Source organism: Bombus huntii, chromosome 4, assembly GCF_024542735.1.
Source record: "Bombus huntii isolate Logan2020A chromosome 4, iyBomHunt1.1, whole genome shotgun sequence".
NCBI lineage: Eukaryota > Metazoa > Arthropoda > Insecta > Hymenoptera > Apidae > Bombus > Bombus huntii.
In genome coordinates, this window is record NC_066241.1 from 7,565,848 (window position 1) to 7,581,414 (window position 15,567).

General features: G+C 40.9%; 1 protein-coding gene across 7 annotated transcripts in view; it reads right to left on the reverse strand.

Moving 5' to 3' along the window:
* LOC126865001 (protein sickie) overlaps window positions 1-15,567 on the reverse strand; it is a 192,863-nt gene that overhangs the window by 56,570 nt on the left and 120,726 nt on the right. For 6 of the 7 annotated variants that reach the window (XM_050616998.1, XM_050616996.1, XM_050616995.1 and 3 more), the window contains 4 exons: window positions 14,441-14,597; window positions 12,602-14,183; window positions 11,731-12,098; window positions 1,778-2,051 (listed from right to left, as the gene is read on the reverse strand). In XM_050616998.1, coding sequence (XP_050472955.1) covers window positions 1,778-2,051; window positions 11,731-12,098; window positions 12,602-14,183; window positions 14,441-14,597 — 2,381 coding nt within the window. Of the gene's footprint in view, window positions 1-1,777; window positions 2,052-11,730; window positions 12,099-12,601; window positions 14,184-14,440; window positions 14,598-14,687; window positions 14,908-15,567 lie in introns of those variants that run through there. The other variant, XM_050617000.1, reaches the window with a different exon arrangement.

The following is a 15,567-nucleotide window of genomic DNA, read 5'->3' on the forward strand; positions in this document are numbered from 1 at the left end:
CCATTATCTTGTCGAGGAACGTAGAAATATTCGCGCGTTCGATTGCTGGCTTTTGTGTAAAGCTGTTACGTCGGGCGTTCCATTTTCACGATATTATCCTTTGGCATTTTCTCGTCTTTTTTTAATGATTTTAAAATTGCAAATACACGGTTTTTATGGGGACAAAAGGCAAAGTAACGTTTACTAGATTGTACATGATTTTACGCACGATGTGCTTCGTGTGCATCAACATAGCACAAAAAGTTTGGAGCAATATTTTTGTTTCTCGTTGTTAAAACAGGCTGATTCCCGGGGTTTTCAGCTGCGCCATCAAACAACAAATTCTCGGGTTCGAGATCAATGGAGAAAAATGTACAGGCAAATTGTCAAAGCGACGGTGGCATTTTAATTCGATTTTTGCCGTAACTTGATTTCCAATCGCCTGAACGTAGAACATTTAAAATGAACCACCCAGTATACGGCAGCTGCACGACGCAACAGCTGACGCATATGTAGAAGCGAAATGCTTTGTAATTTCATTGTTTGCGCACGAACTCGCATCCGCGCTTATGCGTTGCCGACCTACGTTTCGGTGAGACCGTACACGCATCTATTCAATAATTAGACGACACAACGTAATGCGTCTTGAATAATTATTATACGTCGAGTAGTTCTTATATTGTCGGCTGCGAGCAATTGTTTGTCAATTATAGAGATTTGTTCCAAGAAACCGCAATGACTCGCGAATCAACCCTTCTCTTTTCCTCTCTCTCTCTCTCTCTCGTTCTGTAGATACGCGCGTATACGTAAAAGCCTGTGGTAATTCGTATTGTTCCAGCTCGTTACCATTCTTTTTTTTCCAAAGGAATTGATTCACCGGAACTCCGATTTAATTGTAAGCTTAATTAATTGCAACCAATGTTTGCCGAGCAATCCGATGTCAACTGATTAATAAAACCCTAATTGATACGTCGACCGAATTGGTACGTCGTGTTTATCGTTGCGTGTTTAATGAACAAGCTATTGGCGGATTACTTTGATTGGAAATGATGGAGCGTATGAACAAAGGGAGAAAATCGTGGCATTTGTTGCGCACGTTCGTACCTATCTGTCTCATTTACCATCATAACCGCGCCCCTCCAATTTTCACTCAAAAATGATCAACCTGTTCAACGAATCGCGATATTTTCATGCCATCTTTGTCACCAAAGTGGAGTCATCGATCGCTAAGTATGTACAGGGGAATATTCTGATGAATATTATTCCAGCTACTTTATAAATACCAGACAATTATTCCATATATAAAATTATTCGTTCATCCTAACGATGTTTTCAGAAATTGCGCGCATATAAACAGACTAAAATATATTATAACGTAGAATTATCAGAAACACGGACCCAGAAGAGAAATGCGTATTCGGTGGTACCCTAATTAACAAATTAAATACGTAGTATTTTAGATCAAAATATCCAATGTAACGACACATTTAAACTGTGCATTATGCAAATGTAATTACCGCTATTGCCACGAGTCGACGAAAGGAAGATATTGTATAAAATGAAATTACAAGCAAATATTTGTAATTCACTGTTCTTTAGAAAGCATCAACCATCGTGTACATAATTGAGCTTCCATTAAACAACAATTCTGCACTGGCGAATAATTAACTATGCGTGTAACGAACCCGTAAACAATATTTCCATTCGCCATTATCCTGTTTGGCAACGGTTATACTTTGGCGTTTATTTAAAGGATAAATACCACCGACGAAATATCGATTTAGCTAAGTTCGCTGACCTTGTGATGAGAGGAATGGCCTGTGTGATTGGCGGAGGTGTGATTTCCGGCGGGAATAGATGCCAGGTCCTCGATGGTTAACTCCGCTAAGGCGTCGTTGCCACCGCTGCAACCGCCTAACAAGCCGCCTGCGATGACGCTGCCACTTCCTGGACTGCTCCCGATGCAACCTCCATCCGACCTTACAACGTTTGCCGAGGGTCTCTTCTGCACCCTTCTCGAGGTCACCAGTTCTTTCACCCCTGACAATTCTCGCCTCGAACCACCCACGTATCTAAAAAAAAAAGCACGTGCGACTCTCGTTAATGTTTACGCTCAACGCCACACCGCTCTAAAAAATATTCAATTAAAAATTATGCCAAGTTTTGCTTCGCTTGCCCCTTTACGTATATTGTCGTAATTCCTCATAAACTTAAATAAGCTTTGACGTGAGGTAACCATTCTTTTTTCTTGGGATTTTCAAGTTACCTAACTGCGCTTCTTTGTCGCGATAAATCTCATCTGATCGATATATTTCTATAGATGTTAGTAAATAAAATTTTCTTAGAAAAATAATTGCAGAGTACCTTGGTACCCAAGTACCGGAGTACCCACTGTAGGATAACTTATCCTTTGGAAGAAGATTTTCAAGCAACGAATAGACTAGTACCAGCCATAGCAGAGCTTTTCTATTTAAAGACACACCGGATGAGTTAACGCGCGGAATATAAAAGCTGCATGTACCTAGACAACGACGAGCGTAGTTGGCTTTTTTGTAAGGAATCTCCGACAGAATGTTGCAGGCGGTTGAAAAAGCACCGTAGTTACCATGGCAGTATGAATCGTGTCAAACGAGGGAGGATTCGAATCATATAGAAATTGCTCTATTAGCGAGATTAGATCCGCGAGTCAATCCATTTGGCCGACAATGTCTGTCCTGCGAGCTGTTCTAAATCGATGTGACGCTGTCCGCGCGTCCACCTCGTCCCCTTTGTGCCAGACGACTTTCGTGATTGTCGCCAATTAAAATTGCACAAAAACTTAACGAATCAACGTTTCCTTCTTGGCAACGTCGCGACCTGTAATCTGAAGGTAAACGCGTTGATTTATATATACCACGTTAAAACTTGACTCTGTGCTCGTGGCATTTTAAAAGTCTGTATAGGTCGCGTGATTTAACTCGAAACTCCAGCTATTATATGTAACGTGAGGCGGGAGAACATTGGCAAATTTTTCAGTCAAACTACGATGATTTATTATCGTGTTCTTATGGTATGATACTTAAAATACCAATGTGATTAGATGCGGATAAAGGAGGCAAGATGTTGAACAAAGAGAATAAAGAAATGAAATCAATAGCGGTTGTTAAGCTGACGTAAAAGATCTGGAGATTCTGCACGGCTGGGACATTGACTAATTAGTTTATAAGTAGTATAAGTCGGTTGCTGAGCGTCCGATCGCAGGTATGATATGTATGTTTACTTTGCATTTAGACAAGTCTCCGAGCAACAAATTTGCTGATGCAAATCTTGGAAAGTCTCGTGGCTCGTGCGATTAATAATTCACGAATCACGCGCCTAGGATTAGGATTACTGTGCTTACGTGAGCGCACTGCTGTCGCAAGACTTTACCAACTAATGTGATTAACGCGTTCTGCTTCTAATAATGCTTTTCCGACATTTCTTTACAAGCTTTCTTCGACTAGCGTTTCTCTCATACCGTTGTAATTATCCGTGACGCCGTACGCGTCGCGTGAAACGTAATATAATTGTTTACTGTTTCAGATTTCGTAATCAATATACGATGCCGAACAGTAAGCTGTACATGTTATATCGAACGATACGGGAATTTACTTTAAGTCTAGTCGACTTTCTTCAAATCTGATTTTTATCGTTTTCAATACTTTATATCTCGCGTGAAATAAATTTAATTTAATCAAGATTAAGCTGTCTTAAACATTACGATCTAACGATAATCGAAGGTGACATGAAACTCGTTGCTCCATTTCGAGCAAAAATATTCGTCGATGGCCTTGCATTATGAAAGATTTTATTTTAGATAATTGGGAAGAGTGCGTGAATTACCAAAGAATTTAAAAAGTAAAGTCACGAAAAGTAAAAGTGTAGCGATGTTCTTTCAATACCTCTAACACGAGTTCCATCGAAAAGATTTTATTTCCTTAAAGATAGATCGAAGGAAAGTAAAGGTAGAGAAAAGACGGTGAAAGTTACAGCTGTGTTCTCATCAACATTTCAAGATTTTCGTCCATTCTTTCTTACCTTTCTTTTCGGTAAGATGCGATGGTTACAATGAACGATCGTCTTGTCTCGATATTAACGACCCTTCGTAATAATATTATATCAATATTTTCGTACCGAGATAATTCGAACACGATGGCTGTTTTCTTAGTATCATAGCGATTCTCTTGTTATTCTTATGTCCGTACAAATGTATAATGTACAGTTCACCAAGTAGCGAGAACTACTCGAAGATACAGAGAAAATATAGACGGCACGGAAAAATCTATTCTATGGAATTATTGAAAAGTATAGCATCTCAATCGATGTCAAAGACAACTCAACGGGGCTATCGACGTTTACTTTCTTCGGAATACGAGATCGAACGATTCCTCGAATATATTTTCATTCGCGTAAATTCGACCATATAATTTTTCATTCTCACTTTCTCAAGCAAATATCGTACAATAAAACTACCACCCTCCCGTCAAATTTTGTATACTATCGTCATTTTCATTTTCTCAACACACAAAACCGTGCAATATCCGTCACTTTACATAGAACGTTGCAAATAAAATATCTCATTCTGCTGTCTCTCGAATCGGACGGTAACCGGAAGGTCCGCGACAAAATAACACTCGTGACAGGTCATTCATCCCCTAAAACTTCCTAACCTTGACACCCGGACGCACCGATATCCGGTGATCAGGCCAGCGAAAAGGACGAAACGTTGAAACTCAGCGAGACAAAAGAAAATGTAAACGGAACGAAGGATTACCCTGAGCTTGCGTCTCGGAAATCGTGGTTCACCTCCTCCGTATAGGACGTCACTCGGCAACGTTCTTAACGCGTACACTCCTCACGCGGCCGATGTTTCCGCGGAACATCACAATATTTCGGTTCGTTGGTTCGAAACCGGCCGACGGTGGTTGATTTCGTGTGCGAATCCGGGAACGTGTAAATTGGGAGAAAATATGAAACAAAAAGTGTGGACGGGAACGTGGCGAAGAGTAGCCGGCTCCTCAGTCCCCGGAGAACTATCGCTAACCACGACTTCCCGTCGTTCGTGTACGTACGTACGTTTCGTTCGTTCTCGACGATGCTCCCCACCCCTCGCCACTACGCGCTACGCTACGGATAGGTCTCTCCCGTCAAACCGACCCCCGAGTGCAACCCTCCGCGCCCTTCTCAGCTGTCGCGCAAGAACCACCCTTGGTGGCGCCTTAAGCTGCCCTCTGCCAGGTTTAGCAACGTCGCCGGCAGATCGCACCAGCGAAACCGCCGCCGACGGATCGATCCACGTGACGTCACGCCGCCCACGCAAGCGTCGTGCCAATCTCACTCCGTATCGTCTCGCGACGACACGTCCTCGTCTTCATCTAGAATCTAGATACCGACTCACCACCAATTTTTTTTCTTACAGATAAACTTTCTCTACTGCGCCAACGTCTCCTTCCAGTTACTCGATCCGGTCTCTTCTTCTATCTCTACCTCTTTTTTGTTTTCTTTGTCATTTCTTACTTTCTTTTTTATTTTGGGATCAGAAATGAGACTCTTTCCGCGCAATGTTTCGAGTACAGCAGAACTCCGTTTGTACGTATACATTTGTCGGCGAACAAACAGTTGGTATAATTGGACTTTGTATTAACTCTGATACCTCCCACTATGAGCTTTTGCTCGTACGATAGAAATCCACAGTTTGGAATTTTTTATTGACAGAGGCGGGTTAAGTAAAAGTTTGTTTGATCAAAGGCGAATGAAAATTTCGTTTGAAAGAGATGGAATTATATGGTAATGGTCAAACGAATGCACGTCTACTCGCGGTTCTTTTTATTTGTCTTTAATCAGACGAATGATGACGATGAAATCGCGAACGCTGCGCGTTGCAAGTTATACCGTGCAATTTTTACGCCAGTCTAGGATTCTGACATATTCTAGCAGAGAATACTTCATAATCCGCATTACCATACAAAACCTAGACATCTCTGCTATGAATTATGCATCTAGGCAAAAAGTCTCAATCGTAGTTTCAATTTTAAATTCAAATGCCTCGAAAGCCAACCATTTAAATCAATACCCTATGAACACATATTATCCGGAAAGTTGCAATTCGTGATTTATGAAACAATTAGAAGGATTAAGTGTACTATTACAACCGGTCAAAGAGTTATAGTATTTCCGTGCGAAGTAATTTAGCGATCTATCAGGATAATTACATCGAACGCGTGGTTTAGCGCGTAAATTCGCCATGTTGGTGGATATTGGTTTCTACAAATCGTCGTCGTTCGATGCTTTAATGATTTATACGTAAATAAGTGTATTCTATATTGATTTAACCCCATAACGTACACCTATGGGCATAGCCCGTAGTACGATGATCGGGCCAAATATAATATAATATATAATAGCTTGTTCACATTTTCGGCCCAAAATTCTCGAACGTAAATCGTAGGTTAAGGGGTTAAAATCGTTGTCGACAACGTTTTAAAATTAGTCGAAGAAAAAAGGCGTTGCAGGTTGCAACGCATGACGTCAAAATTTGGCAACACGCGAATCCTCTGATCGTGCGCTTACCATTTTGTCAACTGAAAGGGACAATACGAAGCAACGTCTGCAAAAGACAAAGACGTTTATCTTTCTGTATACGTCTACGTCGAATGCCACGTCTCTTCTCGGTAGTTTAAATTGATTTCTCGCTTTGCTGTTTGTTTCAATCCATTATTGTTCGATGCTGAAGCCGAACGTATTCTCTATTATGTACCTGCGATTCCTCGATAATTGTCTTGACATTTCAAACGGCAATCGTATTTACATACACCTGCTGAACATTGTTTGAAATGTACTGGCTAATTCTGTACTCACCGATTGCTCTACTTTTATTCGTCTTTTGGTTATTCGTTATTTCCACGAAATATTCTGTACGTCACAGTGGCAATTTATTCGTTCACTTTCATATTGCGTTTTTCACATAATCTTCGCTCTTTTATCACATTACAATTTCATGTAGAATAAATTCTTTCTCCCATATTACGTTATTTGCAATAATTCTTACAGCGCATCGCATGCGCAACTCGTCTTTACATCGTTCCTCTTTAACGCTTTGAATTAATAGGACTTTATACGGTTTATGGATTACTGTGACAAAAGTCATAAATTTTTGTTAGGAAGGATCAGACGTACTAAAGAGATTTAACAGGGATAAAAGAGGAAGAACTAAGGGAAGAGTAAACATCATTTTCTCAATGTTTGATGATTGCAATTAGGAACACCTGGAGGGTTTAACCTCCACCTTGGCGAGTCAAAATTCCGTCGACTCTGTCTTCATCGCGTAAAGCCCGTAATTAAATAGAACGAGGAATCACATACCCACACATGGGAGCAGTAATCAAACTTGGAAACTGCATTAAGATAAAATTAAATAGAACCTCGACGGTATCCTAATTTCGTGTCAATTCTAGAATAAATATTGTGTTTAAAGGTACCGTAAATGACGTGCTGAAAGCCAGCTCTCGCCCCTTGCCTTATTTCCTGGCACGAATTTTCTTCGAACTCGTTAGTGGACTGCGGATTTTTATGCAATTATGGGATATTTGAAAGTGGAAAATGCACAGGTTGCGCATAATATGCAAGAATATATAAAATATTCCAAATATAGCACTCACTACGATATTCAGCAAATAAAATAAACTTTTGCTTATGCGGCTTCCACTTTTGGTCAGTTGTGGTCAGAAAAATTTGAATTTGCGCGAATATTCACAGTATAATCGTTAGCCGCTCTGAATACAGTCGAATGCAATTCTCTCCGGACATAATAAAAAAAAAAAAAAAAAAAGAAAGAAAGGAACAAATACGAAGCTGCAGAAGCGACAGTATTCGGTAGAAAAGAATTAAAAGCACGAATGCTAAGGGATAAGCGAGAGATAATGTTCTCTAGCATTGTTGGAGGATTCGTAATCGTTGGAATATGGCTCTCAGAACTTGCCTTCTTTGTTGTGTGCTCGCCCTGCTTTATGGGGTTCACGACGATGGTGGAAGGATATATAGAGGGTCGAGCCAGAAGACAGGGGCAAGTATATTGAATTTCCGAAAAGCGCGTTGGGTTTCAAGCGGATGATACGCGGCTTGCTTGTGCCAAACGAGTTAGCAAGCCTGGAGAGGGTCCATGATACGCCTCCGGCTGTTTGGCGTATTACGAAAACACCGCTGTTCCTGCGGCCTAGCGGCTATTCCGTTGGCCTACTACCAAGACTCGCGTGGGTGTCCTAAAGGTACCTTTCAACCTAACGACGAGCAATCCCTCGTATTCGTCTGTGCTTAGCGAAATTAAAGCGTAAGCGAGCTATTTTTCGCAGAGTGGCGATTGTTCGCCGAATAGGAAATCAAACATCCGAATGATCTAATACGATTCGATTATCGTATAATTTATTTTATAGTAGGATTTCTTACAATTTCTTCGTTAGACGTCATTAATGCGATCCATTTTATAATATACTGCCTTACAATTTCGTCAAACGTCGTCGTCGCTGATGTAAGTAAGGATCGAACTGGAAATAACTATCGAGCATTCTGGTAGAAGGTGCACGGTCTAATTTTAACGAACGTATATTCGCAGCGAAGCTCTTTCGGTGTAAATAATTCTACGAACAAATTGCTAGACGGCCGTTTACACTAAACGAGCACGAGCGAATGCTGCTGTTCTCGGTCTATGTTTCTGCTTGTTTGGCTTGAACGTTACCTTCAGAACGCTCCGCAATACTCCGCAGTATTTCTGTTCGACGAGAGACTGTCGTTGGTTGAGTAAATTACCGTGGAAAATTGAAGCGTCCTAAAGTGTCACGATACCAATCGAGAAGTTGAGATAGTAAACGGTATGATGACAGAGTAAAGAAACGATCGTTTCAGTCCGAGAGGATAGGAAATATCATACAGAATGTAGTAAAATAAATAGAAACAAATACTCTAACTTTAGAATCATCGATAAATGGTGCTACGACCTTAACTATGAAACAAGCTGAAACTGAAATATATCTATGGCATATAAATTTTTGTTTTTAATAGGCTAGTTTAAGTGTGATAAAAGCCTAAGCATCTTTTTATTGCTACAATTGCAATAATACTCGTTCCGTTTGAAATGGCATTTTATCCATTTATCCATTTATAACAAATTGTAACAAATTGTAACAAATTGCATCGATCGAACAATTTGTCTCTATTATCGGAAAATGAATCGAACGACTGCCGATAATACGTTTTTCGCCTAGGTCGCATGTACTGTATAGCCATACAAGTGTCTGGATCGTGTCGAGGTTTCGAATATCGGTACAGAGGGCAAATTGCCACGGGGCACGGCTCTATAGATGCGCGCTTTAAATTCAAGGCGTTTCTCGATATAATCGGGATAATCCACTCGAAGTCACTCTAGGTGGGACGTTCACTGAGTTCTTTTTTTTTTCTTTTTCATCCGACCTAACTGTTTCGTGTCTCCGCTTTTCTTATAAAATGGAAATCTAAGAATCGAACAGGCTCGGAAAGAAGGAACACAATCCAGTAGTTCACCAAAGAATTGTATGTTCGTTGGATGTTATAGCGTATACTGAGATTGGAAACTGTCTGTATCCTAAATTAATATGGAAACGATTTTGTGGATTGGATGAGACGGAGATATGAATATTTCATTATGCTTTGGTTGGTAGTAGTCTATGAAGGAATTACAAGTTTCTATTGTTACGTCAATAGAGTTCAGTGCCTGGCTAAGTGAAATGGGGAAATCCCCTCGATCTGCTAGCAATATGTTAACGAAGGTCCTTATGTGCGCAGGGACGCGATATTGAATGAATCGATGGATTCTGATTATGTAAAAATCTCTATAGAATATAATTCTAAAAATATTAATATTCGAAGCAACTTTCGCCAAGATTGTCAACGCGATACGTGATATTCGTACAAAATTACGAGTATGGCGCTAGAACATTTCCGTTATGATTATTCTCGTCGCATGGAACGCATCACAATCGTTAACTCGCTGTTTCCTCGCTATTATCGATACAACCGGAATTTCCTTACGAACGATGGCCGTGTCCTATATTCCTGCGAAAATTGCAGTGGAATTTCTTATCTGCTGGACCGAGTTGTAATATAGGGCATTCGCGAGAAATTATTGTCGTTCGTCCAATACACTTTACATGGACGACACGTTCGAAGGAAATCAAATGAGATTGAATAGTCGAACGAGCTGGATAAAACGACCTACGCTTCAATGAGATTCTATTCGACCGAGACGAATCCAAACTCAATGCGGTGAATCTAATCGAAATGATCACCACTGACCCATTTCCGCTTTTTTCTCCATTGCCAATTCTCCTCTGCTTCCAGTCAAATTTTCTTTCCATCCTTCGACACTTCCGTCGTAACGAAATTCTCCGATTTTGATTGGTTGGTCACAATAGGAAAAATATTCCGTAAAGGTACACCAAATATATACTAAGCGGAATTATCTGATAACTAAATATTTTAAGCGTTTCGGGCGTTCAAGTTTAATAGATTTTCACTTTTACTTTTCGTTCGGCGAATGTTAATAACACAAATCTCACGAACTTATTACGCGTTCGTAATTACGTGAACGTAATTTAGACACAAACACTTTCGAAACGGTCTGAAATTAACAGAAAACTAGTGGATTTTCAGGTAAGGTAACTCGATGAGAGACTAGAAGAATGGATAAAAGTGAAGCATAGAAAAGTTAATTAACCAGCATCTCGACAAGGCTTTCTTAATTCAATCGAAGCAACCAAAGATAACCGTGCTAAGCTGCGAAGAGCTGAGTAATTGGAGGCCCGTACGAAATTAGCCCCTGCAAATTTCGTCTAATTAAAGGCCGTTAGTAGTAGCATCGCTACTTGGTGCATGCCGTATTAAGTCTGATTCAGACATCGTTAATCTACTTCGTCGAGTGATTCGCGCTAGAATAACTTAATATTACTTAAGTATCTCCTTGATGTTTAAAATGAAATTAGCAATCGTTTCCACAATTGTATTGTAAGGTAATAAATAGTTGGGTGAAAAATATCGTTTTTTCGCTAATTAGCTATGACGTATATGTAAGAATTTTGTTCGAATTTTAGAGGTTGATTTACGTTTTCTTAAATAAATCGCGAGTAGAGAACGATTGAATAGGAGGAATGAAAATTTCCAAACAATTTCTTGAAGAACGGCAACGCTTTGTCCGCTAATAAAATTATATTCATCGGTTAGAATCCGCAATTGGGCCCACGTGCGCTGACAAATCTGGCGGCTTACATTTTACGTTCATGGGGGAACTATGACTCACTCGACGTGCCATTGAAACACGTGCACCAAGAAGCAACAAGATGCCCTCGTGGAAATAAATGGACGAAAACACGTATAACGTAGCGTGCTTTGTCTTGGAGACTTTTCAGGCGATTTGAAATCTTTTCATCTTCCTTGCATCAAAGGATATTATTTTAAAAGTTTATGTTACTAAAAGTAAACAAAAAATAAACACCGTGAAGTTGGATTTTTAATAACAAATAAGTACAATCTCGAGCCGACTTAAATGAAACCGAATGATAGATTAGCGAACCATGTATTGTTTCTCAGCGGTAATCCGTAAATTTCGTTTAACTGCTTTTTAACTAAAATTTAATTTCAACTAATTTAGACAGTCGAATAAACGTAATCGAAATATTTAGATAAAAATGAACGTTTCTATAAACTTACCTCTCGTGATCGTGGCCGTAAGACGGATTGATTCTGCGTGCGTACAACGAGGCACCGCCCTCGGACATGTAACCATCGCACAAGTCGGATATAGTTCTACTACCAACGGTCATGCCACCTCGAAGAACCTCCCCGTCGCTTAGATAACCGGAGGCGACGTCGATGTCCGCGTAATCGTGACCGACATGATGATGAGAAGAAGAATGAAGAATCGTGTACTGTCGCGCTGTTGTTCTGCTTGGTAAGGTCTGAAGGGCCCTTGCACCCGGCGTGTAACCGCGAAGTAGAGGCTGCATAGGCTTCACTGTCATCTCTGCTTCGTCGTCACCCATAGAACCTCCACCGCACGTTGAACTTTCTGACAAAACCTATAAAATAGACTAAATTAACGCCTGATCCTGCATTTAACACTTATTTTAGATATTTAGCAACTAAAGTATGGTTTGCATTACGCTAACTATGCAAAGTTTATTAGCAGCCGTGCATAATAGGTAATTACTCAACGTTTTCACAGTAGGTGCTTTGGACTACATTGGCGGACACGCGACTTTTCGTTTAAAGATCTCTTATTCTTTCTGCGGAATTCTGTTGTGTTCTCTTTGAAATTTATTAAATTTTCTTTTAAACATACAACATTTTTCTGACGTATCTCTATTTTTTCCTTGATAACGCTTGTTTTATTCCGCAATAATTTTTGTGCGAATTGTACACTATAACAGCAAAGACGAGTCCTTGCAATCGTCTAAAATCGCTGACAGTTAAATACTTGCTGCCTATCGCCTACTATAAAAGCGTCAAGTAATATTTTACCGAAGTTAAATACATCGTTCGTCCGAGGAATACGTATCGACGTATCGACAGTGTTACTGACCTTCTCCATTTGTTCGAAGGTTGTGTCAATTTTCCTGTTAGGTATGGTTTTGATTTCGCTGCCACTTTCGCTGCTGGGCCTATAAATAACGCTGCTGTCGCTGGAATTACTCTGACCAGTACTATTAGAATTACTATGAGAGCTCTCGGACATCAGGTCCGAGATACTTGGCATTGGTGACACCATTGCAACCGTGTTCGGATCGAGCTTACGATGCAAAGCGTCTGCCTTTAATTTTGTGGGCGTCGGTGCGCCTGGCATGTTGTTTTCCTTCGGTGGTTTCGAAGTGCCTTTCACCAAGGCCGTGGGCTTCGGAATGCTGGAACCTGGGCTCCCGGAAGCGCCCAAGGTTGAACCTTGCAGTGGACTATTAAGAACCGGTGGCTGCTTATTCGCTCCAAAATTTAGCGCGTTCGAAACTTGCCCGTGAGGAGGAACGTTAACGTGAGTTGTTGCAGCAGCTGCCGGGTTCTCTTGAATGCTTGCCATTTTTACATCCATCGGTGTTTCCGGGCTGTTACGAGGAGAAACGGGCGGTGTTTGCTTTCCATTTATCCTTTCTGTCTCGTGTACTTCGTTTGGAATTCGAGCTTTCACGGGCAGGCTCGTATTTTGTTGCTTCGACGGATTGCTATTTTCCACGGGTGTCGCTTGATTATTCGTCAGTACGTTCTCACCGATCTCCTTTTGCTTCTCGACCGTCGACTTTTGGTCGCACAAATTCGCTTGGTTCATAGACAACGTGTGATCGATCGTAGAACTATTCTCGTTGGTGATGACGATTTCTTCGTGCTCAGTCTGCTTGATCATTCCATTCGTATTGCTCAATAATACTTTCTGCGCTAGAACGTCCTTGTTCAATCCGTTCGGTGGAACCTTCATGTTTTGCAGATGAACTTTCGTGTCGGGTATCTTGGCTGGCAGCTCCATCTTGGGTCTGGGCGACTGTTTCGACGAGTCGTTCTTCAAGCTGCCAAAGTTCTTCACGTCTTGCGGAGCGATTTGCTTAGGAGGCATCAATACGGAAGGATTCGGTTTCTGCAGTTGACTGCTAGGCTGTTGCTTCAGCAGATCATGGAGATTCGAGGACTTTTTGTCCACGGCCGGTTTGGCCCCCACGCCACCGATTTTACTGGTCGGCTTGACATCTTCCAAGGGCGGATTATAGCCGACCAATTTATCAGGTGCACCCTTCGTCCGTGCTATTTTACTTTGAGCTTTGCTCTGCTCTTTTCTCACTGTCTTCGGGCTCGCCTGTTTCGCCGGCTTGGTCGATTGCAGCTTCGATTTCAGCGCACGACTCTTGGGCGATTCCACTTGCAACTTGCTCTGATCGCACAGCGACGTCGAGCTATCGGAGTGTTCCGATCTCGCCGAGGAAAAGCCGGAAGAACTGGATGTACGTTTCGACACACCGGACGAAGCTTTACCACGATCTTGATTCTTCTCTTTGTTGTTGAAGAGTTTGAATTTGTCTAAGACGGAGTTCTTGTTTTGCTGGGTGGGAGCTCCCGTGGTGGCGTATGGCGATTGTTGAGCAGTCCTTACGCCGCTGGGTTTGCCCACCGTAGACGTTCGAGGGCTGAAACGATTTAATGTTCGATGATTAGTTCTTCGATGCCATTATTCCGATTGTGAGAAATAGCAAATAATATGAACGACGCAACGATAGGAAAACATTATCGAGTCTACAGTATGCTCGATAACAAATGGTAGACAGTTTAACAATTGTGTTACTGCAAGGAAAGATATGATGAAAAGAAATTGAGAAAATGAAGGATAAAAGTATATATATAGCAGCCAATGTATGCTGTATCGTTAGGAAAAATTGATATTTACCTTGGAGTAGTAGCTGCAGGTTGTCTATTCGTAGAATTCTGATTTCTGGGCTGAGGAATGAAAGAGAGTCCGCTTTGGGGTGACTGTTGCTGACTCGGACTTGTGCTTCTCGAACTGCTTGCACTGCCTATGCCACCGTTTCCATGTTTTAAACCACCTGAAACAGAAAATCATTGATCCTGTTTAATCGTTCCTTGGAATATCGCTGTTTGCTTTAAAACATGAAAAGATATCATCTTTAACCAACAATCGAGTTGAGCGAGCATCGATGCAGTGAAATAGCGGATATAATAGTCGTAGTAAATACTCTGAAAAAAAGGAGATGAAGGATCACGTTCACAATAGACGAAGAACCATCAGCTACTCTGAATCCCAATAATGATAAAATTTTCGATATTCGAGAAAATATCCGCACTAAGTGCACTCGTAACATTTAATTAAACGATCGACGATAAACGCTTATAATTCGTCTGGTCTTTTTCTAACAGTATTCACACTGTCATTGGCCGCGTCTCAATAAAACGACGATCGGTTGGCTCATTAACCGAGCACAGTCGCAATACTGTACCAGGCCTCGACTCCGTAGCTGTGTCTGGGAAGTATACGCTGTTTGTAGACAAAATAAACCGCAGGCCTGCTATGGTACATACACGTGACAGCGTGCATTTACCATGCAAGGAGATTAATCCGCTACTGCTCGTTGCTCAATCTGTCACTACTGTAATCGCAGACATTGTTTCCACCAAGTAATTTACGTTATCATGGGACAAAGTTATAACACGTCGAATTAATAGATCATCTTGCATGAAAACATAGTAGTTATATCATTCGACGGACACAAAGGACATTAAAACCGCTACATACGAAAGATTAAGTTAAAATAATAGTAGCTGTTTTTCAGCCTTGTGTATCGCAATACGGAAAGATACTTTCTGCCATGTGATACAGAGATAATATTATAGTCGTTCCGTTGTAGAAATTTATGGATTAAAACACATTTTTCTTCTACGCGTGACTTTAAAAAAGATACGTTCAGATAACAGAGGTTTTATCGTATTTATTTCGGAGAATAATTCTCAATAAAAAAAACTAATTAATTAGTTGGTATGAAAGGAGAAATTAGGAAA